General features: G+C 38.1%; 5 protein-coding genes across 15 annotated transcripts; 3 read left to right on the forward strand and 2 right to left on the reverse strand.

The window, feature by feature from the left end:
- Window positions 1-492: 492 nt before the first annotated feature.
- LOC140766532 (coatomer subunit alpha-1-like) lies at window positions 493-5,807 on the forward strand. 4 transcript variants are annotated; one of them, XM_073105923.1, is made up of 4 exons: window positions 493-662; window positions 814-1,031; window positions 1,494-1,988; window positions 2,300-5,414. In XM_073105923.1, the coding sequence occupies exons 2-4, from the start codon at window positions 824-826 to the stop codon at window positions 5,251-5,253; spliced, it is 3,657 nt and encodes a 1,218-aa protein (XP_072962024.1). In that variant the 5' UTR covers window positions 493-662; window positions 814-823; the 3' UTR covers window positions 5,254-5,414. The 4 variants fall into 4 exon arrangements, with proteins under 4 accessions (XP_072962024.1, XP_072962025.1, XP_072962026.1 ...); XM_073105924.1 differs by lacking the exon at window positions 493-662 and adding an exon at window positions 5,476-5,807 and having other exon boundaries at window positions 670-1,031; window positions 2,300-5,263; XM_073105925.1 differs by lacking the exon at window positions 493-662 and adding an exon at window positions 5,485-5,807 and having other exon boundaries at window positions 670-1,031; window positions 2,300-5,263.
- Window positions 5,808-8,418: 2,611 nt separating this feature from the next.
- LOC140766641 (uncharacterized) lies at window positions 8,419-9,257 on the reverse strand. Of its 3 annotated transcripts, none has more exons than XM_073106138.1 (3): window positions 9,118-9,257; window positions 8,816-8,983; window positions 8,419-8,662 (listed from the first exon to the last, which is right to left on the reverse strand). In XM_073106138.1, the coding sequence occupies exons 2-3, from the start codon at window positions 8,965-8,967 to the stop codon at window positions 8,644-8,646; spliced, it is 171 nt and encodes a 56-aa protein (XP_072962239.1). In that variant the 5' UTR covers window positions 8,968-8,983; window positions 9,118-9,257; the 3' UTR covers window positions 8,419-8,643. The 3 variants fall into 3 exon arrangements, with proteins under 3 accessions (XP_072962239.1, XP_072962241.1, XP_072962240.1); XM_073106140.1 differs by having other exon boundaries at window positions 8,812-8,983; XM_073106139.1 differs by having other exon boundaries at window positions 8,816-9,023; window positions 9,118-9,235.
- Window positions 9,258-9,577: 320 nt separating this feature from the next.
- On the forward strand, window positions 9,578-13,049 carry LOC140766639 (formyltetrahydrofolate deformylase 2, mitochondrial). 2 transcript variants are annotated; one of them, XM_073106134.1, is made up of 8 exons: window positions 9,578-9,752; window positions 9,877-9,989; window positions 10,911-11,061; window positions 11,359-11,432; window positions 11,522-11,681; window positions 12,091-12,189; window positions 12,266-12,352; window positions 12,776-13,049. In XM_073106134.1, exons 1-8 carry the CDS (start codon window positions 9,594-9,596, stop codon window positions 12,920-12,922), a joined length of 990 nt encoding a protein of 329 aa, XP_072962235.1. In that variant the 5' UTR covers window positions 9,578-9,593; the 3' UTR covers window positions 12,923-13,049. The 2 variants fall into 2 exon arrangements, with proteins under 2 accessions (XP_072962235.1, XP_072962236.1); XM_073106135.1 differs by lacking the exons at window positions 10,911-11,061; window positions 11,359-11,432 and having other exon boundaries at window positions 11,570-11,681.
- Window positions 13,050-13,239: 190 nt separating this feature from the next.
- LOC140766640 (probable aquaporin TIP2-1) lies at window positions 13,240-15,212 on the reverse strand. Its single transcript, XM_073106137.1, has 3 exons — window positions 15,025-15,212; window positions 14,221-14,471; window positions 13,240-13,786 (listed from the first exon to the last, which is right to left on the reverse strand). Exons 1-3 carry the CDS (start codon window positions 15,149-15,151, stop codon window positions 13,418-13,420), a joined length of 747 nt encoding a protein of 248 aa, XP_072962238.1. The 5' UTR covers window positions 15,152-15,212; the 3' UTR covers window positions 13,240-13,417.
- Window positions 15,213-19,402: 4,190 nt separating this feature from the next.
- LOC140766546 (uncharacterized) lies at window positions 19,403-24,404 on the forward strand. Of its 5 annotated transcripts, none has more exons than XM_073105945.1 (11): window positions 19,403-20,056; window positions 20,243-20,318; window positions 20,468-20,578; window positions 20,979-21,095; window positions 21,347-21,706; window positions 22,208-22,518; window positions 22,620-22,739; window positions 22,822-22,852; window positions 23,419-23,505; window positions 23,600-23,740; window positions 23,820-24,404. In XM_073105945.1, exons 1-11 carry the CDS (start codon window positions 19,899-19,901, stop codon window positions 24,162-24,164), a joined length of 1,857 nt encoding a protein of 618 aa, XP_072962046.1. In that variant the 5' UTR covers window positions 19,403-19,898; the 3' UTR covers window positions 24,165-24,404. The 5 variants fall into 5 exon arrangements, with proteins under 5 accessions (XP_072962046.1, XP_072962047.1, XP_072962045.1 ...); XM_073105946.1 differs by having other exon boundaries at window positions 19,404-20,056; window positions 22,620-22,689; window positions 22,793-22,852; window positions 23,820-24,403; XM_073105944.1 differs by having other exon boundaries at window positions 19,405-20,056; window positions 22,620-22,719; window positions 22,793-22,852; window positions 23,820-24,399.
- Window positions 24,405-26,236: the final 1,832 nt, after the last annotated feature.

The raw sequence follows: 26,236 nt of genomic DNA on the forward strand, positions 1-26,236 counted from the left end.
CACCAGATCGAACAATGATCAGAGAGGAATATCCTACACAATGCTCCACCCAACTATTCTAATGATTTAATTCCACGCGTCAGGTAATCCGGAGCTTAGTACCAAAATATTAACATGATGGCGAGTAATAAATCCTGCTCGCTAATCTCTGTTGCTTAAAATCAAAGCCACCTCACCAGTCGGACGCTCGCACTACATAACGTACTTATCCAACGGCTCGTAGCGCACTTTCTGACTCATTTCTATCGAATAAACGGCAATCGGATCGATATGTAAAACGAGAGTTTTTGACTATATTATATCCGGCTTTAACTTTTTTACACGTCTAATTTATTTCTATATATACGAGATTTTATATTTAATTTAAAATATACTAACACCTAAAAAGAATATTTATAAGGGCTAGTTTGGCCAAAAAAGCTCTGTAAAATAGTACATAAAGGATGTTACTCATCACATAAGCTTGCCTAACAAAAAAGAGAAAAGAAAAGGCGAGAAGAAGAAAACAAACTAAACAACCCACAAAGTAAATAGACGAGAGAAGAGAGACGGAGGGGCGGTAGATTTTGGCAAGCGACGGCGGAGATCGCTTCAGCTCGACGTCTCGACGGCCGAGATCCGTTTCTCTCTTTCTTTATAGATCCAAGATCTGGGATCCCGAGGTCAGCACCCCCCTCCTCCTTCTCATTCTCACCTTCTTTCTCAGATCAGGGTTCAGATCCGAGCCCTAACCCTAATCCTAGATTCGATTCTAAGTTGGGGAGTGTATCGTCCATCGATTTCCATTTCCATTTCTTAAGGTTCTTCTTGTAGGTAGTTTGAGATGCTGACCAAGTTTGAAACAAAGAGTAATCGGGTCAAGGGCTTAAGCTTCCACAGCAAGCGGCCATGGATCCTCGCCAGTCTCCACAGCGGTGTCATCCAGCTATGGGATTACCGTATGGGAACCCTCATCGACCGCTTCGATGAGCACGATGGCCCCGTCCGTGGCGTCCACTTCCACAAATCGCAGCCCCTCTTCGTTTCCGGAGGTGATTAGCTACACTTCTTCCTTTTCTCGTGAAGCGGAGAAAATCTTGGATCCGTTTTAGTTGTTACTCTTCTTGTTTTTTTTTTTAAAATAAAAATTTGCTGGATTATGTATTTGGATCTGGGCGGCTGTAAGTGGTTAATGATAGTTTTGGATTTATTTAGAATGTGTAGATCTAGGCAATTGTCTGAATTTCCTATCTGTTCGATGTGAATGGTTCTTTTTTGGTCTTTTCTTACAGGTATCCTTCGGATCTCATATATTTTACCCAGTTGTAGTCTTAAAATTTCATTTGGGTGTGATGTGTCATAATATCTTTACATCTTCGTTTTTCTCATTGTTATGATGGATATGCTATTAAGACATTTTATACTTTTAGCATGAGAGGTCCTTGGCATTTTCTTTATTGTGTGGTTTAAAGAACATGCCGCGTGCAACACTAATTACGTTGTAATATTTGCAGGAGATGATTATAAGATCAAGGTCTGGAATTATAAGACACACCGTTGCCTATTTACTCTTCTTGGGCACCTTGATTATATCCGTACAGTCCAATTTCATGACGAGTACCCGTGGATCGTCAGTTCTAGTGATGACCAGACTATTAGGATCTGGAACTGGCAGTCACGCAACTGTATTGCTGTGCTAACTGGGCACAACCATTATGTCATGTGCGCGTCTTTCCATCCGAAGGAGGACCTGGTTGTATCAGCTTCTTTGGATCAGACAGTTCGAGTCTGGGATATTGGGGTGCTGAGGAAGAAGACTGTCTCACCTGCTGATGATATTTTGCGTCTGAGCCAGATGAATACGGATCTGTTTGGGGGAGTTGATGCTGTTGTCAAGTATGTATTGGAAGGTCATGATCGTGGAGTCAACTGGGCATCCTTTCATCCCACATTGCCTCTTATTGTGTCCGGGGCAGATGATCGTCAAGTAAAGATATGGCGAATGAATGGTAATATTTAAGAAGTCTTTTCTTAGCTTCATCTTGTCCTTAAAAGCTCTTTAGTCTTAATGATGCGCTGAAGTACTGTTACAATTCATTACAGTAATTATCATGGAAGAACCTTTAAAACATAGAAAGAAATTGAAGAAGCATGCAAACCTACTTTAGTATTGTCTTTCTCCATCTAGGAAAAATGTTGAATTGCCTATAAATATGATGAATTTCTTTTATTATCTATGAACTATGAGAGCAAAATAAAATTGTATCCTTGTTTGATCATTGAATAGAAACAGTGGCACTAACTTTCCCTTATTGAACAGATACAAAGGCTTGGGAAGTTGATACCTTGAGGGGTCATATGAATAACGTGTCTTGTGTATTGTTCCACGCAAAGCAGGATATTATTGTATCCAACTCAGAGGATAAAAGCATTCGCATATGGGATGCTACAAAACGCACGGGCATCCAGACATTTCGGAGGGAACATGATCGTTTCTGGATTCTTGCAGCACATCCGGAATTGAATCTTCTTGCAGCTGGTCATGATAGTGGCACAATCGTCTTTAAATTGGAGAGAGAACGCCCTGCTTTCTGTGTGAGTGGTGATACAGTGTACTATGTGAAAGAGCGGTTTTTACGGTTCTATGAATTTACATCCCAAAAGGATAACCAAGTGGTTCCAATAAGAAGGCCTGGATCTGTCACCTTGAATCAAGGACCCAGATCATTGTCCTATAGCCCCACTGAGAATGCCGTCTTGATCTGCTCTGATGTTGATGGGGGATCTTATGAACTCTATATTGTTCCTAAGGAATCTGTCGGAAGAGCTGATTACATGCAGGAAGCGAAGAAGGGAGCGGGGGGTTCAGCTGTTTTTGTAGCTCGCAATAGGTTTGCGGTTCTGGATAAGAGCACCAATCAAGCATTAGTGAAGAATCTCAAGAATGAAATTGTGAAGAAAACTGATCTTCCTATTCCTACTGATGCAATATTTTATGCTGGAACAGGGAACTTGTTGTGCAGGGCTGAGGACAAAGTGGTTATATTTGATCTTCAGCAAAGAATCATTCTTGGTGAGATTCAAGCCCCTTCTGTTAAGTATGTAGTTTGGTCAAGTGACATGGAGTCTGTTGCCCTTCTGAGTAAACATGCTATAGTTGTTGCTAATAAGAAACTTGTGCATCGTTGCACACTGCACGAGACTATTCGTGTAAAAAGTGGTGCTTGGGATGAGAATGGTGTCTTCATTTACACAACTTTGAACCATATCAAGTATTGCCTTCCTAATGGGGACAGTGGGATTATAAGAACTCTTGATGTTCTTATTTACATAACCAAGGTTTCTGGAAACAATATCTATTGCTTGGATCGTGATGGAAAGAACAGGGTGATATCAATTGATGCTTCAGAGTATATTTTCAAGCTTGCCCTTCTCCGGAAAAGATATGACCATGTGATGAGTATGATCAAGAACTCGCAGCTATGTGGACAAGCTGTGATAGCTTATTTGCAACAAAAAGGATTTCCTGAAGTCGCTCTCCATTTTGTCAAAGATGAGAGAACCCGATTTAACCTGGCACTCGAGAGTGGGAACATCCAGATTGCCGTTGCGTCTGCCAAGGAGATAGATGAGAAAGACCACTGGTATAGGTTGGGCATTGAAGCTCTCCGGCAGGGAAACACCAGTATCGTAGAATATGCATACCAGAGGACGAAGAACTTTGATAGGCTGTCTTTTCTCTATCTTGTAACAGGAAACATGGAAAAACTATCCAAGATGCTGAGGATAGCTGAGATTAAGAATGATGTGATGGGCCAGTTCCATAATGCCATGTATCTAGGTGACATTCGAGAACGAGTCAATATTTTGGAGAATGCTGGTCATCTGCCTCTTGCATATGTCACAGCTGCTACCCATGGACTGACAGAAGTTGCTGATAGGCTTGCTGTTGAATTGGGAGATAATGTTCCCTCCCTACCAAAAGGGAAAGCACGTTCTCTTCTGCTGCCCCCTGCACCACTCATCTGCAATGGGGATTGGCCATTATTAAGGGTGATGCAGGGTATTTTCGAAGGCGGACTGGACAGTCTAGGGAGGGCAGGACATGATGAGGAAGAAGAGGTTACTGGTGCTGAATGGGGTGACGAGGAACTGGATATTAATGATATAGGGGGTGTAATGCAGAACGGTGATTTAGTTGGAGAAGCTGAATATGGCGATGCAAATGAAGAGAATGAGGAGGAAGGAGGATGGGAACTTGAAGATTTAGAGTTACCCCCAGAGTTAGACACACCAAAGGCTGCAGGTAATGCCCGTTCTACTTCATTTGTTGTCCCTACAGCAGGCATGCCTGTAAGCCAAATCTGGATCCAGAAGTCCTCCCTTGCCGGGGAGCATATTGCGGCTGGTAATTTTGACACTGCTATGCGCCTTCTTGGCCGACAGTTGGGTATTAGGAACTTTGCCCCCTTCAAGCCCTTGTTTATGGATCTTTACATGGGCTGTCAGACATATCTGTCTGCTTTTGCAACAGCTCCCGTGATATCTATTGCTGTTGAGAAGGGATGGAATGAGTCAGCCAGTCCTAATGTGAGGAGGCCGCCTGCACTTGTCTTCAAGTTCTCACAGATGGATGATCAGCTCAGAGCAGCTTATCGAGCCACGACTGAGGGAAAATTTCCAGAGGCTTTGCGGCAGTTTCTTAATATCTTGCACACTATCCCACTTATTGTGGTGGACTCTAGAAGTGAAGTTGATGAAGTGAAGGAACTGATTGAGATAGCAAGGGAGTATGTGCTTGGTTTAAAGATTGAAGTTAAAAGAAAGGAACTAAAAGACGATGTAGTGCGTCAGCAGGAGTTGGCAGCTTACTTTACCAATTGTAAACTTCAGAAGATACATACAAGACTCGTGCTCACAAGTGCTATGACTATCTGCTTCAAGGGTGGTAACTATGCCACAGCAGCCAATTTTGCCAGGATGCTTCTGGAAAACAGCCCAAATGAGATCCAAGCAAAGAAGGCTAGACAGGTGCTGCAGGCTTGTGGTGATAAGAAAGATGCTAACCAGCTGAATTATGATTACAGGAATCCATTCATTGTTTGTGGGGCAACCTTTGTTCCAATCTACCGAGGCCAGAAGGACGTGGCCTGCCCATACTGTGCCTCTCGATTCGTTCCTGCCTTTGAAGGGCAGCTATGTACTGTATGTGAACTTGCAGAGGTTGGGGCTGATGCATCAGGTCTTCTTTGTTCTCCATCACAGATAAGATAATTGACAAAAGGTACTTATTTTGATATATGTTATCTCCTCTTTCTTTCCTTTCTTTTTTCTTTTTCGTTCTAGTTATTTAGTTTAAGACTGTTAAATCTCGCCTGGAAGTTTACTGATTGTGTGAAAGATAAAGCAATAAGAATAGGAAATGTTTCTTTTGAGTTTTTTTCGCTCAGTTTAAATGGTCATATGGCCAATTGTTGAAGCTAGGATCTTGATTAGCTCATGCAGATCTTGCTAAGAGACACGTCGCAAGTTCATTTGCTTCAGAATTGCGGTTGAAGCTCTCATGTTCTTGGTTCTTTAAATGACGTGCAGAATTCTTTCTGAGCGGCTCTATTGATTTGAAAAGCTTGTCATTTTTTTGCGGCATGCTTCTGAGTCTGCTGTGCCTTAGAGATCTCTGGTCTCATACTGTCATTATGGGTTATTGCTGCAGTCTTTCATTGTGGCACTCTACTGTCATGTTATCGTTTTTGTTTTTCCTATTATTTGTTTATAGATGATGCCCATCTAATATTTACTTGATAAAGGAAAGATTTCCCTTTTTAGAACTTCCATGTTTACTATTAAAAAACCACTGGACAGTTTTCTCGGTCTTTTTATCCCAGGGAATGTACCGACAATTCTATCATTTTTTTTTTGTTCAAGTTTCATGTAGCTATACAGTATTTGCTCAATTCTCTCATCAAACTGCATCAAGTAGAGTCCTGGCTACATTTGGCACAATGCGTGATATTTTGCATCGATCACATCAGAAGATAAATATGACGAGAATGTTTGCTCCCTATAATCTTTTTCGGATTGAATCCAGGTATTTGGTATGGCTTCATGTTTTTCGGATTTAAAGCTAGTTATTTGGTTGGATTCAAGATCTCGAACTGGGAATTTGGGATTTTAGTTGGATCCAAAATCCAGGTATTTGCTTCTTGTTACCCAGATTGCGGAAAAGGAAATTCTCTAAAAGAAATATTCAGAAGAGGAAAATAAAGTTAAAAAAAAACAAAGATTGAACTACTAACCACAGTCCAACATAAACCTGATTGGAGACCAACCCTTACCATATCTAAAAATAGTGAAAACAAAGTAACGTAAGCTGACCAAATTGAGTACCGTTACTCCCGTATCATCTGTATACAATTTTGCGGGGCATTCAGTAGTTTATATTCCGCAGTTAGGTGAAAAGCCCGTCAATGATTCACCGGTGGAATAAGTTTTTTTTCTCTTTTATAATGAGAAAATGAAGGTAAAAAAATTCAGTAAGGCTATGAAGTCAGAAATGGCCAAGAGGGGCCTCATTGCGAGCATGTGCTACATGTTCTTTATCTCGAAATAGATATTGGCACCAAACCGTGGTCCGTGTGGTATGACCGTGCCAACTACCGAATCGAAGGTTAAAAGGATTAGTGTGTCGACAATATAAAACTGTGAAACACTGCTCTACTCTGTAAACCAGCAGAAAACATGCGGTTACTCGGCAGCAATATGCCAACAGAAAAAGAAGCAAGAAAGGTCTGCAGTGTTTGCAGACATGATACTTCATTCTATCGTTACCATGATCTTTCATAAAGAGACGAACTTCAGAAGTAAGATCACCAAAGTTGCAGAAGAAGCGTTGTAACAGGTAACAAAGAAGTGGATGCTTTAGAGCTCTAGCCATGAGTTCATCCAAATTTCATTGTACAAGAATGGCTGTGGAAATTCCAGCTTTGTAGGATTTCAACTTTTCGACAGAAAGCAAATTGTAACCACCGAGTACAAGTTAGAAGAGTTGTCCATGCAGTTGTGCTCAACAAACGATTTTTCAGGAAAAAAACAAAGGCAATTTTAGTTCTCTTAATCTTTGGCTTTCCTTTTTGATGATCTTGATCTCATAATGCAAAAATATTTATGCTTCAACCAGCTGGGAAATCTATAGTTTTAATGTGACAATCTGACAAATAGAACAGATAAATGAAAAAAAAAAAAACTGATACAACCACAAAGGTTGTATTACATCAAACTACTACATTTAACTGCCATCAATATGCTGCATATTCAGGTGACGACTTTAAACTATATTTGCAATAACCACTATGGGAGAAGAAAAGCTGTAACATCGCCTAACCTAATTCCTAAACCACCCATTATCATCTATAAATTTGAACTGGTTGCTAATAAATAGAATGTTGATGTAGAAAAACTGATATATAAAAAAACCTGAGTAGTCACAACAATGGAAGTTAACTAAGAAGAACATCAATTGTTGATCAATTATATGCTCAATCTATGAGAGAAATTTTCCAAATCTATCAATAATTTTCTTTACAACAACTTAAAGACTGAAGACATGTTGAACCACAATATTCTTTTAATTGTAAAGTATCAATTTACTACATCCAATACTACAGTTCCATTATTATATTAGAGGTAAACTACACAGTAACAATACCATGAAGATGCTCCCCATCATTAGCATCATTGTAATTCCAGATGTCCTTACTTTTCAGGCATACTGTAGTATAATAAGAATCTCTTAGATTTCTGGCATAACACATCTAACTATAATGCTTTAATTACTTCGATAAAGGCACATTGCCATCTGACCAGGCAACTTGTGGTTTAGTTAGTCTTCTCTTATAAGTCAATCACAAATACATATTCACCTTCTCTTCATCCTTGCAGTTTTGTCCTATAATAGTTGCCTTATGTTCTTTCATCCTTACTGTCCTAACAACAGTAAACTCATCTTTTCATGATTATTTCCATTGGAAGATTCATTTTGATCAACAATTTCAGTAATAATTTAATCAGAATGACCAGCTTTAAAACTAGTTGTAAGTTTTTCTAATAAGCGAAGCACTTGGTTACTGCTCCACAAGTGCTAAATGATTCAAACTTCAAAGAAGTAGAACCCTAAAGAATGAACAAGATGCACAAAAGAGATTTATAATTTTCAATGCACTGCAAACATCCATTTGTATTCTTACTACCTTACAATGCTTAAAGCAAACTGCTCAAACACTTCCTACCAGATCATATTCTATTAACTATTATAAGGAGAGTTGTTTCAGTAAATTAGAATGTCCCAAGAACACCAGGGTCCAGAACTAAAAAGGAGAATTTTTTTTGGAATAGATATGAGGACATCCCCCACCCCAACTGATAACAAATATAGAAATTGTAAAAAAAAAAAAAACAAGGAACTTCATTATATGAGATATCTTGGATGAAAGAAATTGGGGAAGAAAAGATCAAAATTATAAAGCAGTCATAAGAGTTGAGAGTTGCTAGAAAACAACATTAATCATATATTGGATCAACTTTTCATATCAAATACATCACCCGGAAAATTGGAACTTCTATCTCGACCAGCTTATTTGAGTTACCTCTCGGCCGCCCACTGCCTTCCTAAATCAATGCTTTATTCCTGCCAAACAGATGTCATCCAAAAGTCAACTACCATTGCAAATTTACGAATCTAGGAACTACGATCTCACAAATCAAAGAGCAAAAAAGACGAATTCAGATCAATGACTCTGAGATCACTGATCACAAAACTCGAATTGTGAAGCACACCTACGTCTGCTTGGAGAATGAGGAGGAGGAAGGAGACGAGGAGGAGGGGACGCGCTTGCTGCGAAACATCATGTAGCCGAGAGGGAGAACAACTCCGACCATCATGATCGCTGCTCCGATCAAGTATCGCACTGGACTCGGGGACACCACCTCCATTAGCCTCCTCTTTAAGCTGTATTTCCGGCAAAGAAAACAGCCAAACACTATCAGATCTGGAACGATAGTTCTCGTGTGAGAAACCCTAACCCCAGTTCGGAGAGAGAGAGAGAGAGAGAGAGAGAGAGATTAGAGCAAAGGTATGATTACCGGCAATGATCTGACTCCGACGGCGCGCCGGAAAGGCGATTGGGGCTACGAGTTGAGATCGCGGCACCGCTTAGTAATATGGCGAGAATTTAGTGGTTTAGATAAGCTGTTTTAGGCTCGCTTCGTTTTGCAATTACATACTAGCATAGTTGAAATAGCATAATAGCCCCCAACATTTTTTAAAAATTATCATATAATAATTAGGGATGAATATGATATTTTGAAACTTTTTAAGTGCTCCTTTAAAAAAAACTATTTGATTACACTTGGCAACTATCACCTTTTCTTTTTAGATACATATTCTAAACTTTTTGAACCACATATAATTTTTTTTTATTATATATACTCCTCAATTAAAATTTATGTGAATATTTTTTTTTTACTTTTAGGAGCCAAAGTGTAATTAACTCTAAAAAAACCCTCCTATTTGTTTATTTTTATCTTGGACCGAGGTGCGGTCGACTACCTAACCCGTGATGACACCACATCAGAACCAAAGCACAAGCACAAGCAACGGGATAGTAATGGTTCTCGGAAGAGGCTCCTCCACTACCGCGAGCCTGCGCCGGATCGCCGCGAGGGCATTCCATTCGTCACCCGCGCTCATCCAAGGAATTCACGTCTTCCAGTGCCCGGTGAGTTCTTTTGCTTCTTTTCTGGGTTTTTGTTCTTGATTTGGGATAAGATCAGGTGAGAAACCGGATACTACTCGTGGTTATAACTTCGTTCAGTTTATACTGGATCTGTTTACTATCGCAGGATGTCGTTGGGATCGTTGCTAAGCTTGCTGAGTGCATCTCCTCGCGAGGAGGTAACATAAATTCCGTCGATGTCTTTGTCCCCGAGAACAAGCAGGTGTTCTATTCGAGGAGGTGAGTCCTGAAATGAATGATTTTGATATGTTCTTTTTTCCCCACTGAGTGAAATCTTTGGAACGGCATTTCTAGTAAGAAAAGGCTGTGATTCAAGTTGTTAATTAGAAAAGGAAGGGTGTTTGTGTTGAATTAATTGTCTGTGTTACAAGTGGAGAACAATCTCAATAGGAATGTGCCTTTTGGCCTGGCAGAGTACAAGGGCCTTTTCTTTATTAAATGCCAGAGTATAATCTCAGGAGAAAGGAATCTCTGTTCCAAATTAGGAAAGAGAAATCTTTGTATGGCTGCCCTTACCCTGATTCCCTAGTCAATTTCTTTACTACTACAAAACTGTATAGTCTCCGGAAGCAATAAGTTTTTTGGGTCAGAAATCATTGAAAGAAATTGCATCCTATTTGGGGAAGAATCACCATTAATAGCATCGAGAGGGTTGTTTAATTGGTTTTCATATATAATTCAAAAGCTTTGGTTATTTAAGAACATGGAAATGAGTTTTAGATTTTTAGCTTTAGAAGCATCGAAAATACTAATGATCTTTTGACAAAACATCGAAGCCTTTATCTAAGATATAATGCTTTCGCAGTCACTTTATGTTTCAGCAACAATGAAAGATGAAATCTGAGGGAAAGAATAACTAAGTACAATATATTTCGTTTTTATTTAGCCTTTATCATTGTTTAGATGCCTGAGCGGCCCATCTCAAGAAATATTTTGTTGTTGCTAGTGTTTCATTTGTGTGCTTATGATTTATACTTCTATAGCTGATTTAGTTGTTTAATGCAAATATGTAACAGTGGTCAGTGTGCAGGAAATATTTGTTCTGCATTAACCGAATGATCCTTTCATAGTGTTCAGTCAGTCCTTTCTTCTATATTCTGCACTATTTAAATGATTTTAAGGCTAAATAGTTCTTGACAGCGAATTTGTATTTGATCCTGCACGTTGGCAACGAGATGTGATGGACAATGACTTCCTGAATTTATCAAAATTATTCAATGCAGAAACATCTACTGTGCGGGTCCCTGATCTAGACCCCAAATATAAGATCGCAGTTCTTGCTTCAAAGCAGGTGGGATCTGCTGTATGCTATACTATAGTAGCTTTTCATTCTACTAGTTAAACATGCATCTTTGGTAGTGACACTAACAAAGCACAAAAGTGCCAAAGACTGAACAACAAAATTCCCTTATTTTATCCTGTGCTTTATCAACTCCCAGTCAAACCTCTAGACAATTTTATGGGGTACAATTGTCATTTGATTCAAAATGCTCTGAGAACTTGCATGAACTATGAACATAAATCATTATGGAAGTTGATTGATATTCCCTCTGCACACTAATTTTGCTGAAGTTTTTTCCTCCTATAGAATCATTGTTTGGTGGACTTGTTACATAGATGGCAGGAGGGAAGGCTGCCTGTGCATATTAATTGTGTAATAAGGTGGTATATTATATTGTAACTATTTTCCCTTTTTGGTTTAGGATAAGTCCCTCTTGCAACTGAAGTTTCATAATAATAAATTGTGGCAGCAATCATAGTAGGGCTCCAAACACTCATGTTGCACGTTTTCTTGAAAGGCATGGCATTCCATATTATTACTTACCAACAACTTCTGGAAATAAAAGAGAGGAAGAAATCTTGGAACTGGTTGAAGATACTGATTTTCTTGTGCTCGCAAGATATATGCAGGTAAATATTTCATAATTGCAATATTAACTTCACATATGATGCCGGCTCTGTACAATCAAGATGATATATCAATTCAAAGCTGCTTAATCTCTTTAAAGGAAATATGTTTCCTATATAGGCATCATATGTGTGATAGTTCATTGATATGTGATATCTTACATAACACTTAATTCAAGAAAGGCATGTTTTTCTGTTAGAGTTGTCGAGAGTTGATAATTAATGAATGCAGAATTATTTTTTCCCACTAAGAGTTCATACTTGCTGCTGTTTATTGCACTGCATTGTATCTGCCCGAAGAGGTTGTTGACAGGTTGACTTTGTTGAAGCAAAAGTAAAAGATGATATTAGATTTTGCTTTCTCATTCATCTTGCTGCCTTTTCTCCACATGTAATCATTTCACTTTTGCAGATTCTATCTGGCAGTTTTTTGAAGACCTACGGTAAAGATGTCATTAATATCCATCATGGCCTCCTCCCATCATTTAAGGGAGGGAATCCTTCCAAACAGGTCCTCAGTTCACTAGTTTTATCAGACTGGTCTTCTGAAATGAACAGTAAATCTCAAGTAAGCTTTATGATTTCAGGCTTTTGATGCCGGGGTGAAATTAATTGGTGCCACAAGCCATTTTGTAACTGAAGAACTCGATGAGGGTCCAATTATTGAACAGATGGTGATTATTTCACTATAATTTTCAGTTACTCAAGTTCGTATTTTGGTTATGAAATAAATTTCAATGAACTTCATAGGACATTTTATTCTTCAATTTTTTAGTGATCGTGTCTTCCTTACCCATGCTCGTGCCTCCAAAATTACCAGGAGGACCAACCTCTCTAGCCTACTGCTAGATTGTAGAATTTTGAATAACCTCTTCTATTCTGAGATTTTTTTTTATACAAAGAGAGCTCCTGAGTGTGACATCAACTACCTGCATTCTTGACAAATCTCCATTTTGTTGTCCTTATGCTTATGATTGATCTGAAGGCCTCCTTGAATGAATATGCGAAATCTTTATTCTCTTTACTTTTATATGCCTTTAACTTCAAGATGTATCACACTACATGTGATAGTTTGGGCTCTTATTTATGTGGCACAGGTTGAGAGAGTCTCGCACAGAGATACCTTACAGAGCTTCGTTCTGAAATCAGAGAACCTCGAGAAGCAATGTCTGGCTCAAGCAATCAAGTCATATTGCGAGCTTCGAGTGTTACCTTATGAATCAAAGAAGACAGTTGTATTCTGAGATGTGTTAAAAGATATTTCAATATTCCATTTTCCTTTACAATGTTCAGCAATATGTGGGTTCTTTCTGCTACATCCTTCTGGTTTCATATCATTTTCATTTAGTAGGTGGCAGATGCTTCACGATCCTTTTGGTTATTGTGAGCATGTTCTTATTTATGAAAATTTCTGCAGTGAGAATAATCTTGTCTGATTCCCTCGGTTCTATTTTTTCAAATGAAATTAACCTCACTTGTCTACCTAACAGTCATGTTCATCAATAAGGAAGTTAAAAGGAGTTTCTTCTCACAAGACTCAAAAGAAACACAAGAAGTAAACTTGGAGGACTCGAAAGCACATTCCAATTCATTCAATCACACGGCTTCAAAGACATCTTACAGGACCAACCATTCTTGCATGTACACTTATTACAAGGTAGCAAAAGCATGCAGACGAGATAGAAATAGAAAAGAACACAGAGACGCCGTTCAACAACTCATGCATGCATGTGTTTCCTCTATGGGTATTCAGATGCAACTGGCTGATAGCTTCCAATGAAGACGTCCCCATAGATGAGCCCTGCCAAGCCACCACCAATCAACGGCCCAACCCAGTAGACCCAATGCCCCGAGAAGTTCCCGGCCGCCACCGCCGGCCCAAAGGACCTAGCCGGGTTCATCGAGCCACCACTGAACGGCCCGGCAGCGAGAATGTTAGCCCCCACGATGAAGCCAATGGCGATCGGAGCGATCGTGCCGAGGGATCCCTTCTTTGGGTCCGCCGCCGTGGCGTACACCGTGTATACGAGTGCGAAGGTGATCACTATCTCCATGACCGCACCCTCGATCTCGCTCAAGCCGGCCGCCACCCCGTGGGTCGGCACTGCCTGCAATAGTGGACCCGCAAGTAAGTCAAGCAAATTACAAATAGCGTTGCTGTTGTTGTTGTAGTACTTCATTAAATTTCGTTCCATTTAACTAAAATACCTTTACTTGTATATATATATATATATATATATTCTCAGTAATCTATTAAATTATTTAGATTTTAACGTAGAATTGTCAAGAAAAAAAGAAAAAGAAAAGTAGACATACAAAAAGAATAAATGTTTGAAGTATATAAATTTACAAACATACATATAAGAAACTTTTGAGGGGTATGTATGGAAAAAACCCTTGGCAAAATGGTCTTGGATTTTTTGCAAATATGAGAGAAATATATGATTTTTCTAAACGCAGGTGGTTTAATTGCAGAAAACCTTTTTTTTGCCCTAAGAGATAAAACTATAAGACGACGGTATAGATATAAAACTTTGATTACCAATCCGCCTGTGACGAACTTGAGGAGGAGGCAAGCAACGGAGGAGCCGAGAAGCTGCGCGACCCAGTAGAAGATTCCGGTGAGGATGGTGATGTTGCCGCCGACGGCGAGGCCGAAGGTGACGGCGGGGTTGAGATGCCCGCCGGAGATGTTCGCCGCCATTGAGACGCCGACGAAGAGGGCGAAAGCATGGGCGATGGCCACCGCCACTAGGCCGGCCGGATCCAAAGGAGCATCTGCCGTTAACTTTCCTGAAAAGTAGAGAATTATTTGTAAATACTTAGCATCCACAGTTGACCTTAAGAGATTTAAATAATTGTTAAATCACCTAAGCTTTATTACAATATTAACTTACTAACTACTCTACAAACTTAAACCGGTATAACAAAAATATTAATTTTTATATTGTAATAATAACTGAATATTTTACCGTCTGTTTAATACCTCAAAAGAATAAAAAAGAAAGTGACCTTTCGTAGACCTGGACCACTATAATGTAAAATAATGATGCTAACAAAAAGGATAGATCAAATGATTCCACAACGTGTAGACCAATGGAAAGGCGAATATTATTTAAGGTTTCCTAATCGTTGTCTTAATTACTTTTGTCTTCATGAGATGAAAGTACTCACTCTCCAATCAATCCCCTTAATGAAAGCTAGAACGGACTCTAATATCATAATATATGATGATAGAGTGACTCTCTAACTTGGCCGGGTGAAAATTCTCAGGAGAATTAATTCTTTCGGATTATAAACGTATTTCCGGATACTTGCTACATAAATCTTAGTTATAATCCCTCACCGTAGGATATAGCAGAGCCAACACCGGCAAAAACGAAGAGCAGTGTTGCAATGAACTCGGCAACGTATGCCTTGATCGATCCAGCACTGAAGGAATCGCCGACGCTTCCAAATGCAAGCTTCACCATCTTTGACGACACTACTACTCGTACTCCTCTCTTTCTCTTTTCTACTCTGTTCTAGACTTAGCACGGAGAAGCCAATGGAGATGCGTTTATTTATAGAGGTTTAAGGCAGCCTCCGTCGAGCTATCAACGAGGCCCAGTGATGGAAGGGTGTGATTAGAATAACACGGACGGTGGAAGATGATTATTAGTCAATTAGTTATTACTTGTATTTTTATGACTTAATAGCCGACCAACCGCCCCTACTTAAGCTAATTGGAAATAATAGGCGACGGATCCTATGCATCAGTGGTTGTACCAGCAGTTCACTTGTCATCTCCCCATTGGCTTCTTAGTCGCGGAGTTAGAAATTTCCTGCAGTAGGGGGTTCGAAGAGAACCTGCTTACTGGATTAATGGATGTGAGGACACGCTATTAATTAGCAAAAGAGCATCCAATGTGGACATGCCACGAGACAAAGAGAAGCTTAAAAGGGTGTTTATAGAATTTTAAGGGTATGTTTGTTCTGCTATTACTATATGCCCTAAAAAGTGATAATGGATGAGGTGGCAGTGTGATCCATAAAAGAGATAAGAGGTATTCTGCAAGGACCCGTACGTTTGGGGGCATGTGAAATGAATTATTGAGGGGCATATGGAAACACTCATGTGATCTGTCCCTTGTTCTGAAGTGCGACTACATGATTGGAGTGGCCTGGAGTCAAAAATCCTGGAATGTGAGAATAAAATTGAGTTTATTTACCAAACTAACCTCCCCAATTTTTCTTTTTTTTTTTTCGCTTTTAAGTGGTAAATATAAAATTAGTTGAGTTAAAAATCAGTGAATCAAACATCTACTATTTATATAAAGATTTACAAGTCTCTGAAAAATAATTAAGTCTTATTAGGATATTTTTTTTATATAAGTGGTTGAATCAGATGAATAAAAATTGCCGAACTAAACAAATAGTGACTTTTTAGAAGTCGCAATCCAATTTGGTGATTTATGTAAAAAAAAATCCCCCAATTCAAATTTTTATACAAGTCGTTGTTTGGTTAGTTTGAAGTAAATTAGATATTAGTAAAAAAAAAATCTATCCATTGAAATAGACGTAAAATTCTATATTAGTAGTTCGAGAGTCGCAAGTAATAGCAAGCATTATGGACCCCAAAATTTATAGATTCTTGTCTTAAAAATTATGTAAACAAATTAAGCTGCAAGAGCCTCCTACTGTAAGACATTTTCTTCTTTAATAAAATTTTTGATGCATATTAGTCATTAGGCAAGCTAATGGTTCTTCAGTTTATCCAATAGAATGCCTCAAAAATCAAAATACTCGGTAGTACATATAGAATTCTTTTGAAAGGAATATCCTATGTTAGTCCTCGTGTAGTATCTTTGGATGACTGGCACTAGTTATTGGTAGTAGGTGGGGGTGTTTTGTCCTTCTCCATCATGGCAGAGATTAGGTATTATCTCTTTTGCTATTTAATTCATTACCCTACGTGATTATCCTGTACCTCAGCTTCAATGTAGACATAGTCGTCCTGTAACTCACACAGCAAAACTATTCGATAATCTCTATTGGAATAGGTAAGTAGGTTTATCTCTACTGAATCAACTGCTGACTCATGATGAACTGAATACATGAAATATTAATGTTTTAGAGAGACTTAAAAAGAGCTATTAATGAAGGTTTTAGTAGGAATAGATAGGACCACTGAAACCACTGCATTGAGAATGATGTTGAAACACCAAAGTCAAACAATTGGTGATCAGCATTCTGCTACAAGCCTATAATGCAAAACACAGTTGCAAATGCAAGGAAATGCACCCAATAGATAGTCCTCTTTTCCCCCGGTAAGTACTAATTCTGAACAATAATACTCTATGCACTGCTTGAAAGAAATATGCTTGTGTGGGTTCTTTGATATCTTCTCCTTCTTGTGTGTGTATTGTTGGCTGTTATCATCATCCAGGAAATCATCCACTCCAAAGAAGCCTCTTGGAGAGCTTAGGGTCTGAAAATATTTACAAAGAAAATTCAACAATTATTCCATTTGGACTGTATTCCGAGTAATAGGCAAACTATCGAACAATTTACAATCTATTTCTCTTCAGATACAGGGAACCATTACTTTGATGGCAGGTGTAACCATTTCTCAACAACATCAAACTTCATACCAAAAGAAACATAAAAGACTAGCTGATCATAGAACCATTTCATCAACATTGAGTTGAAATCATCTGGTCATACAGAGCTTTCAGAGTCGCAGAAGTAAAATTAGTCTGATGAAGGAATCTAATTATCTCCGTTCATATAATTCTAAAGCATCATTCATTGTTCTTATGCTGAGCAGGAATTCAAAGGAAAGCTGCTGTTAAGAGGACGAAAAGATTGACTCAAGGAATGGTGATCTTGGATGACTCAAGGAGGGTTGGATATACTGCTTGTGTTTGGAGTCTATTTGTTCTTTATATCTTTGATATGATGAGACTTGTATAACTGATAACTATTTACTCTTCTATGTAGCAAGCCAACAAAGTATGTTAAATCTGTTGGTAAATGCAAACAAGTTCAAGTTAAAAGCACAAATACTCTCGGAGATTTCACAATCATTGCTGTACAAGTTCTCCGGAAAGGATAATAGGAATTAGGAAGAGAACTGGGAAATCTTATCCTCGCCACTGAACCAACTACCAAGTAACCACTATAACATATTTTGAGAGAAGAGTTGACAATAACATTACTATTGAATATTTGTGGTTTCAAGTTTCAACAAATAATGAAGAAGGTCCAAATTATTGAAAATTTCTTTAAAAGAGGAGGAAGGAGGGAGAGAGTGAGATAGGTATGATTATAGAGTCAGAAAAAGGAGGAGCAAAGAGGAAAAGAGTCGGATGAGATTGAAATAAAGGGTAGCTTTAATTGAACGAGGACGAGGAGAGGTGAGAAGACTATGATGTGCAAAAAAAATATAAAAATAAAGGTTAAATTATGTCGTCACCTTCTGAAAAATAGCATAAAAATACACTAATCTTTTAAACTAAAAAGAAAAGTCAACACTAAGGCCCTCTACACTATTAAAAATTAAAATTATAAAAACGGTATAAACTAACCGGTCAAAATAACATTTTATCCATAATTTTGTGACGTTGACTATTGATCAACAATTATTATATTCATGTATTACTTTTTACTTGGCATTTGACTAAATATGTGCTTGTCTGATGGGCATTTCAATCAATAGTTTTTCATTAAAATAAGGATTGAGTACAGCAGTGCAAAAATGCCTCACAGACATTCTAACAAAAGTATTTTAAAAAACAATTCAATAGTCTATTAGAAGTTAGTGTTCAGATTTTTTTAGTTCAGAAACAGTGTGTTATTGCGCTATTATTCAGAGGATGTAACTATAATTTAACTATAAGTAAATAAGTAAATAAATAGAAAACCTTTATTATAAGTAGTTTGAAAAGTGCTAAAAGATTTAATTTATATTAAAAAGAGTCTCCGATCCAGCATTCAAAGAAAGCCAGGTGCCTTAAATACCGTGCTGTTCCGACACCTGCTCTGATAGAAGAAAGAAGCTGAAGTCGTCTGACATTGAACGTTAAATCGTGGACGCTTTTTAAACGGAGCCTCTGCCTGCCATTAAATTTTCATTGCTTTTGTTGCCATGGCTGTATCCATTCCAAACACTTGCACGTAATTCTGCAAGCTAACCATATCTCCAGAGATCCCCATGCTTCTCCTCTTCTCTGATAGAAACCGAAACATTAAAGACAAATTTAGACATTTCTTTGATCCTTCTTGCAAGCTGTTTGATATCATTGATGCCATTCCAAAATTTATTCCAAGAATAAAGCATTACAACTAGGCTCTAATCCACCCTAAAGCTTATTATTTGTTTGTTGTGTACTCTTCTCAGGTCTCAGTTTCATATTTACATACGTATTAAATACCCTTCAAAGCCTTATACTACGATAACTATATGTTAAAAGATGAACTATTTAATATATATATGAAAAGACAAAGATGTTATTAACTGGGAGTAATGTCTGTTAAAGAACATAAAGACAAGAGGTTTAAGGGGTATTTATGTGAATATCAACTGTTTTCAGGGGGTATACTAATAAATATCAACTTTAGATGAGTATGCATGTAAATAAATAATGGATTTTAGATGGGTATACATGGAAAAATGAAGCTTTAAATAACTTTTGGTCGACTTCGTATTCAAAACCTCCTTCCTCGACCTCGTGATCCCCCCCTCCTCTGAGCTCTGTTCTCTGTTCTCAGCTCAGCCAGAGACGTATAGAAGAGATATAGATAAATAGAGAGAGACGAAGAGATCAAGCGAGCGAGAGAGAGAGAGAGAGAGAGAGAGAGAGAGAGAGAGAGAGAGAGAGAGAGAGAGAGGTGAACGATGGCATCAGTTGCATTGAATGCCTTCATTCAAATCCCCAACGACCCTCGCCCCCACATCCTTCAATTCTCTCGTACACCTCAACTGTATCTTCTCCAATTACTTATTTACCTTTTCTACACTCAATTCCATCGAATTCCGACATCGCCCCGGAGTTTTAAGGGCGATCATTTAATGCCGAATCTCCATTCCCGTTCTGGTCACTGCTCACAAATCTCTCCTCACTGCCACTCCATATCAAATCAGTTATGAAGAATTAGAGCATCGGATACCTTCTGCCTACCTCTTCGCTCTCACTCTCTTGAACGGTCCCCTTATATAGGAATTAATACTTGGTTTTGATGTGGGTTGGAGATCTGGAGGTAAAAGAGGGAGAGTGGGAGAGGAATAGGGGAAGAATGGATAGAGAAGGAAAGGAAGATGTGAGGAACGAGGAATGCGCCTCTTCTGTTTGTAGAATGTCATCGGGTCGTTCGTTGCATCACAGGCGCTCGAAAAGGTGCGCCTTTGAAAGAAATTTTGTTTTTTCGTTTCTATGGCTAAGCTGCCGAGATGAAGAGATGGGCATTGGGCAATGTGATTTTCTTACATTCGAATTTTAAGTAGTAATTGGTTGCTTATTATTTTAATTTCAGTGCTTTTTTTTTACTCCCATAGTCCCACTTACATTAGACTAGCATTTCAGTGCTTCTGATAGGAACTTGGATCTGTCTAAAGATGGAACTTTGAAATGTGCCGGAAAGAACTCTATTCTATCTCGGGTGAGATGTCTGATCAAGAGAGCTACTGTCTTTTCTTTTATTTATTATGTTTTACATATTGTTTTCCTTGATATGCATACCCTGAATTTTGCATGAATATGGAAACCAAACAAAAAGAACTATTTGTCTTATATGTTCTGGATTCACAGCATATGCTACATATAATGAACCCCCATGGAAGTCAAGGTCCTCTTCATCAAGATGCAAGTGGCTATCTGATAAATAGTTCACCAAATCATCGTGCTTCCTTGGAGAGTGATGTAAGGGTCGCATACTGGTATTCTTACTTCTAGTTTATGCAAATTTACTTATATTCCTTCTGAGACATGGGCAACTCCAATTCCCTGTACTCAACTGGTATCAATTTTCTCTGTTAGTTTTTTTTTAATGAATACTAGTTTTCCTGTAATACAATATAATTATCTAATTTTATTCCTTAAGACATGGTTATTGAACATTTAGTTCATCTCTAATGTACTTAAGAATTACCATCTCACATGTCAATCACTGTGATTCGAAGATACCTTTTAGGAAAACAGAAATAAATGCGGTCCTGATAGTGAGAATGAAGAGCAAATATTCGTAAATAGTTAAGTACATGTTTATATGTGATACTCAACTTGCGCTATCTCTCTAAAGCTAATGTCTAACTTTAAACAGATCCGACAACTTCAGATGCACTTGTATCAAGAACGGTCTATCCGGTCAATGCTTGAGAGGGCAATTGGTCGAACTTCTAGCACTTTATCCCCCGGACATGGACATTTCTCTGCTCAGGTATGACGGAGTATTTTTTGGTCTACACTCAGGTCATGGACTTTATCTCCAGGATACCTGTACTACTTCTAGTTCTGGTCTATGCTTGAGAGTGCAACAGCGCAATCAGTGAGTGTAGATTCTGGAACCTAGAGTGCCCTTTTAGGAGTTAGGACTAGACAATGTAGTTTCTGGAGCTGTCCAAGCACTTTTTGTTCTTGATGTCTGTTGATTTTTGGTGGAGATTAATCAAACCTCTTTTGTCTTCCTAGACAACAGAACTAATAGCGGAAATTGAGTTACTTGAGGAAGAGATAGCAAATCGCGAGCTACACGTCCTTTCTCTCTACAGAAGTATCTTTGACCAGTGTAATACTGCACCATCATCAGCGCAGAGTTCAGGCAAGGCTTCTCCTGCACATGCAAAGAACATAGCAAGAAAACATCCAAGCATAATATCAAGTGCATTTTGCTCATCAAAGAATTTCCCACTGCAACCTTTCCACATTCTAGCTTCAATCAAAGAGTCCGGAAAGAGTAAGGTGTTGCTTAAGTCCAAGAACAGGCATGAATCCTTCTCAGGTCAAAGCATGGATATTCATGCTGGAAGCATCCCTTCAGATATAAGGAAGGTATAATAATGGATATTATGATATCTTGACTATATTCTCAGGACTGATATAATGTATTTATTTGCATCTTGAAATTCTGGATAACCTAGGGGAAAAGAATTAACCTCTTCTTTCAGACTTAACAGTATCTAGTAAGTTTCCTCTACCCTGCTCTGACCTGTCATATATCATGCTTGCATTTTTGGGCCTCTTCTGCTTGCCGAGTCATTTTTTGTTATGTTAATTCGACGGGAGTATTAGAAGTGATTGTGCTCCTTACTGGATAATTCTTTTTGCATAGATTGTCCATATTTCATATCAGAATATAGCTTTCTCTGGAAAGCTTCTCTTGATAAAATGCTGCTTATTACCTCACATTAGGACAGACCATAACCACATTTTGTTTGACAAGACTTGATTCACTTTTTTCCTTATACTTACGAGTACACTTGCAAATTTGTTGTTGTTGAGCAATTCACACGAACTAAATTTGGAAAATTCCTCTTCTTTCCCTATGAAAAGTTGCCTACTGCTGGAAGAAGTTGCTTGGCTCGTACTTTGAAAGACCATCTCTACCAATGCCCAAGTAAAATATCTGAAGAAATGGTCAGATGCATGGCTTCCATATATTGTTGGGTCCGTAGTGACTCAGCAAACAAGCCTGAAAAGGTCCGTTCCCCTTTCTTATCCAGGTCATCAACCAGTGTCGTCCTCCCTCGAAGAGGTAATGGAGATGAACATGTATGGTCCAGCAGTTGTACAGGCGAAATATCTTTGATTTCAGTGGACAAGAAACAACTGTCAAATGCATCCTACGCATTGAGCAGCTACAGGTTGGAGAAAAAGAGAGCAGATACATGCTTCTATAGCAGTAGAACAGTTTATATTGCTAGGATTGCCAATGATGACTAACATTGCCTGATTTCAAATTTAGGTTGCTGGTTGAACAGCTTGAGAGAGTTGATCTGAGCATTTCGGAGAGCAGCGCGAAATTGGCATTTTGGGTCAATATCTACAATTCTCTCATTATGCATGTAATTGTAAACACTCTGGAGTAAATTTTTTCTTTCCTTTATGTCCTTTTATGTACTGATATTCTCTCTGCAGGCATATCTAACATATGGTGTTCCTAACAGTTCTCTGAGAAGGATGGCGTTGTTTCATAAGGTAGTGAGAAAAATTTATGTGCTTTCATGGTCCAAAGTTGGTGCACCTCTTTTATGCACTATATGACTACAATTGAGAAAACCCAGAAAAGCTTCTCGTAAATCAAGAACCTTTTTTATTAAGTGCTGGACACCCATAAGGAACTGAACCATGGCCCAAAGTTGATGGTTTAATTTAGTATCAAGGTAGATATTTTTGCATCAAGATTTATGTACTAGAAATTGACGCTTTCAATTTGTCATGACTTCAAGAGTTGGTTCTCCAGTTTGATATCAAAACCAACTTAATGGCCAGAGTCATGCATAAATCTGCATTAAACAAGTAAGCGATTATGTTATAACTCTTGATAGAATATTGGAGACATTATAGCATCTTTTCGCAAGGAAAAATAACATGCACCTATTACCCAATCACCCAAACTGTAACATAATTGCATATAAGACATTGTTTATTGCTCTATCTGAAGGTTTTCTACTGCTTTTACTTCGTTGGCAAGAAGTTTTATGCAAGAGAACTCTGAAAACAAAGTTATATTGATCACTCCATTGACCCTCTACATATTGCAGGCTGCATACAATGTTGGAGGACACATTGTGACTGCCAATACCATTGAGCACTTTTTATTATGCTGTCACACTCCACGAATTGGTCGCGTATGATCTGAACTTATTTTATCATAATTCAGTTACTTGTTTTGCCTCCGTAGGAGAAAGACTGTCACTTTGACTTACTGTGATATGCCTGCAGTGGTATGAAAATATTCTTTCAACTGCAATGAGGAAGAAAAGTGGAGAGGAAAAGCACCTCCTTGGATCAAATTTTGGTCTCCTTGACTGCCAACCACTCGTCTTCTTTGCCTTGTGTACTGGAGCTTCTTCTGATCCTGCGGTATCATTCATCACTTCCACAACTTTATTACCTTCAGCTTAATTTTGTCAAATTCTTATATCTTCTTGTGATGATGCAGCTGCAGGTATACACCGCAAAGAATGTTGTAGCCGAGCTAGAGAAGGCAAAGAGGGAATTTCTTCAAGCTCATGTGGTTGTCAAGAAACCAAAGAAGGTTTTCCTACCCAAGATCGTTGACAGATATGCTAAGGAGGCTTCTCTTTGCTGCGATAAAATATTAGCATGGGTATCTGAGAACGTGGACAATAAACTGCATGACATGATCCATAAATGCATAGATTCAAACAGCAAAAAGAAGGCCTCACAGGTCATCGAATGGTTACCATATAACACAAAGTTCCGCTACATCCTTGCTAAGAACTTGATTGAAAAACAATGGTGGGATGGATCCAGAAATTGCTAACACTGTTGCTGTGGGATAAACAACAATCCTTGTAAGTAGATGTCAGACTCTTCATTAGCAGTGTACATAACTTACTATCCATTGAATCAGGAAAAGACTTTGGATGACTGTTATACCTTGTTTTCTTGAAAACCCATTTCATTTAGTCTTGCATACCAACAGAAGCAAAATAAATAGCACCAAGACTGGAATTCGTATGGAATCAATCTAACAATATCCTTTTCTGTATCAGAAATTATCGCGGCTACGTGATGCATGTCGAATTAGAAATAGAAAGACAAATTATGAAGCAACTTTAATGGAATATTTGCTTCTGATAGTGTAAAACGCAAAAAAGTAGAATGAACTTGAAACTTCTTTTCTTTTTCTTTTTCTTTTTCTTTTTCATTTTGGCATAAGTGGTGTCAAATGACGAACATGGCCTCAGGTGGAATTAAGTCTAAAGATTTTCCTTACTGTGCTTATGCTCTGGCAGATCAACTTTATACCCCTGGGTCCATTAGTGGTACTTTCGCGGCACTTTCGCTCATGTTGAGAAGATGCTCAAATTGCTTCTTTTCAAATGAAATCAGTGAAGGAAGATGAATAGGTAGTAGAGTGTCTTAACTCTCGTATGCATTTTAAGTGAGCTGCTACTTGTGTCACTCATCCAAGATATATCTTCGCTCAAATAAGAATAAGTTTATTCTAGAATAAATATTTTTATTCTTGTGTAGCAACAAAATATTTTATCCTATTCTAGTATACTTATTTAACATTCTCTTTTATCTTATTACATATAATTTATTTTAAAATTTATTAGTAACTTAATATTACTATTTTACCATTTGAGATGACAACGTATGATTACTAATAATATCAGCTACGATTGCTATCTCTTATTCTCTCTCTTTTTCAAAGTCAATTTTCATACTCACACAGTATAGTGTATTATCCTACGCACTTGAGTACGGGGTTATAATCTTGTATATTTGTGCATACGAGAGTGTGAGGTTATAACCTATATATCCGCATAGTGCGAGATTATAACTCACATAATGTAGAAAAATTTCTAAAAAATACTACTCTAGTTTCATTATTTAGTTTAAAATATTATCAATTTGTAATACAATTTTATTATTCTTTAATACTTTAATATTAACTTTACGTCATATTAAATATAATTATTACATCTTATATTAATATTAACTCTCTTATTGAATAGTTATATTTATTTTACCCTTATTTCAGCAAATGAACGGAGCCACCTTCATTTCTCGAAACTAGCAAATAGCATACCTCCTTCCAAAATTACTTGCACTCTGTTCACTAATCATTGTTCGTTTTGGGGCTTGTGTTTAGGAACGGATATAGCTCGTCCGTTACTCCCTCCATTTACATTTATGTGCATTTTTTACTTCCTCTTTTAATCGTTAATTCGTGGAATTTATCTAACACTACTATCAAAAGTGCTTGTCTAGATCACGTGATGGCCAGATCTTATTTTAACCAGCAATAATTGGTGGGTCTCACGTAGATTCAAGAACTAAATAGTTTGTCATAGAATGTCACCAGAAGTGATTCAACTCACAATTCATGAAGAAGAATATACCACAATATATATATATATATATATATATATATATATATGTAAATGTTATTAAGTAGCGAAAGTGAGTCAACTCACAATTCATGAAGAAGAATATACCACAATTTATGTATATGTTATTATTAAGTAGCAACCTTATTGGTTTAGTCGAAATTTTAATTTGTTTACAGCATGCTATGTCCTGATCCAGATAAAAGAAACCGCCTTCCAATTTCTCCTCTCTTGTTCATTATCACGTCTAATAACCGTCAAATTTCCAAACCCATCTCCCCAATTACTCGCGAGCCGCGACCTAACCTAACCATCCACCCACTCGCAAAATCGCATTATTTCCAAACGACCGAGCCTCAACATCTCTCCAATTACTCGCGAGCGCGGGCGGTTCTAGGGAGGGCATGGTTGTAATATTATCACAAAACCATGGCCCTTTGCCGACTTACTACCTCAATAAGTTTCTTCCCAAATCCATTGATTCGTCGTTTGG

This window comes from Typha angustifolia, chromosome 9 (assembly GCF_048772165.1).
Source record: "Typha angustifolia cultivar Huaian chromosome 9, ASM4877216v1, whole genome shotgun sequence".
Lineage (NCBI taxonomy): Eukaryota > Viridiplantae > Streptophyta > Magnoliopsida > Poales > Typhaceae > Typha > Typha angustifolia.

Bases quoted from the DNA above. Each gene is read 5' to 3' on its own strand.
- LOC140766641 (XM_073106138.1), bottom strand. From the start codon at position 8,967: ATGGAGGTGGTGTCCCCGAGTCCAGTGCGATACTTGATCGGAGCAGCG.
- LOC140766639 (XM_073106134.1), top strand. From the start codon at position 9,594: ATGACACCACATCAGAACCAAAGCACAAGCACAAGCAACGGGATAGTA. The intron at 9,753-9,876 runs GTGAGTTCTTTT...TTACTATCGCAG, and splicing joins TTCACGTCTTCCAGTGCCCG to GATGTCGTTGGGATCGTTGC. The intron at 12,190-12,265 runs GTCCTCAGTTCA...TTATGATTTCAG, and splicing joins GAGGGAATCCTTCCAAACAG to GCTTTTGATGCCGGGGTGAA.
- LOC140766640 (XM_073106137.1), bottom strand. From the start codon at position 15,151: ATGGTGAAGCTTGCATTTGGAAGCGTCGGCGATTCCTTCAGTGCTGGA. The intron at 14,472-15,024 runs GTGAGGGATTAT...TCTACTTTTCAG, and splicing joins TGGCTCTGCTATATCCTACG to GAAAGTTAACGGCAGATGCT. The intron at 13,787-14,220 runs GTAATCAAAGTT...CCACTATTGCAG, and splicing joins AGTTCGTCACAGGCGGATTG to GCAGTGCCGACCCACGGGGT.
- LOC140766532 (XM_073105923.1), top strand. From the start codon at position 824: ATGCTGACCAAGTTTGAAACAAAGAGTAATCGGGTCAAGGGCTTAAGC. The intron at 1,032-1,493 runs GTGATTAGCTAC...TAATATTTGCAG, and splicing joins GCCCCTCTTCGTTTCCGGAG to GAGATGATTATAAGATCAAG. The intron at 1,989-2,299 runs GTAATATTTAAG...CTTATTGAACAG, and splicing joins AAAGATATGGCGAATGAATG to ATACAAAGGCTTGGGAAGTT.
- LOC140766546 (XM_073105944.1), top strand. From the start codon at position 19,899: ATGTGGGTTGGAGATCTGGAGGTAAAAGAGGGAGAGTGGGAGAGGAAT. The intron at 21,707-22,207 runs GTATAATAATGG...CCCTATGAAAAG, and splicing joins TCCCTTCAGATATAAGGAAG to TTGCCTACTGCTGGAAGAAG. The intron at 23,741-23,819 runs GTATCATTCATC...GTGATGATGCAG, and splicing joins GAGCTTCTTCTGATCCTGCG to CTGCAGGTATACACCGCAAA.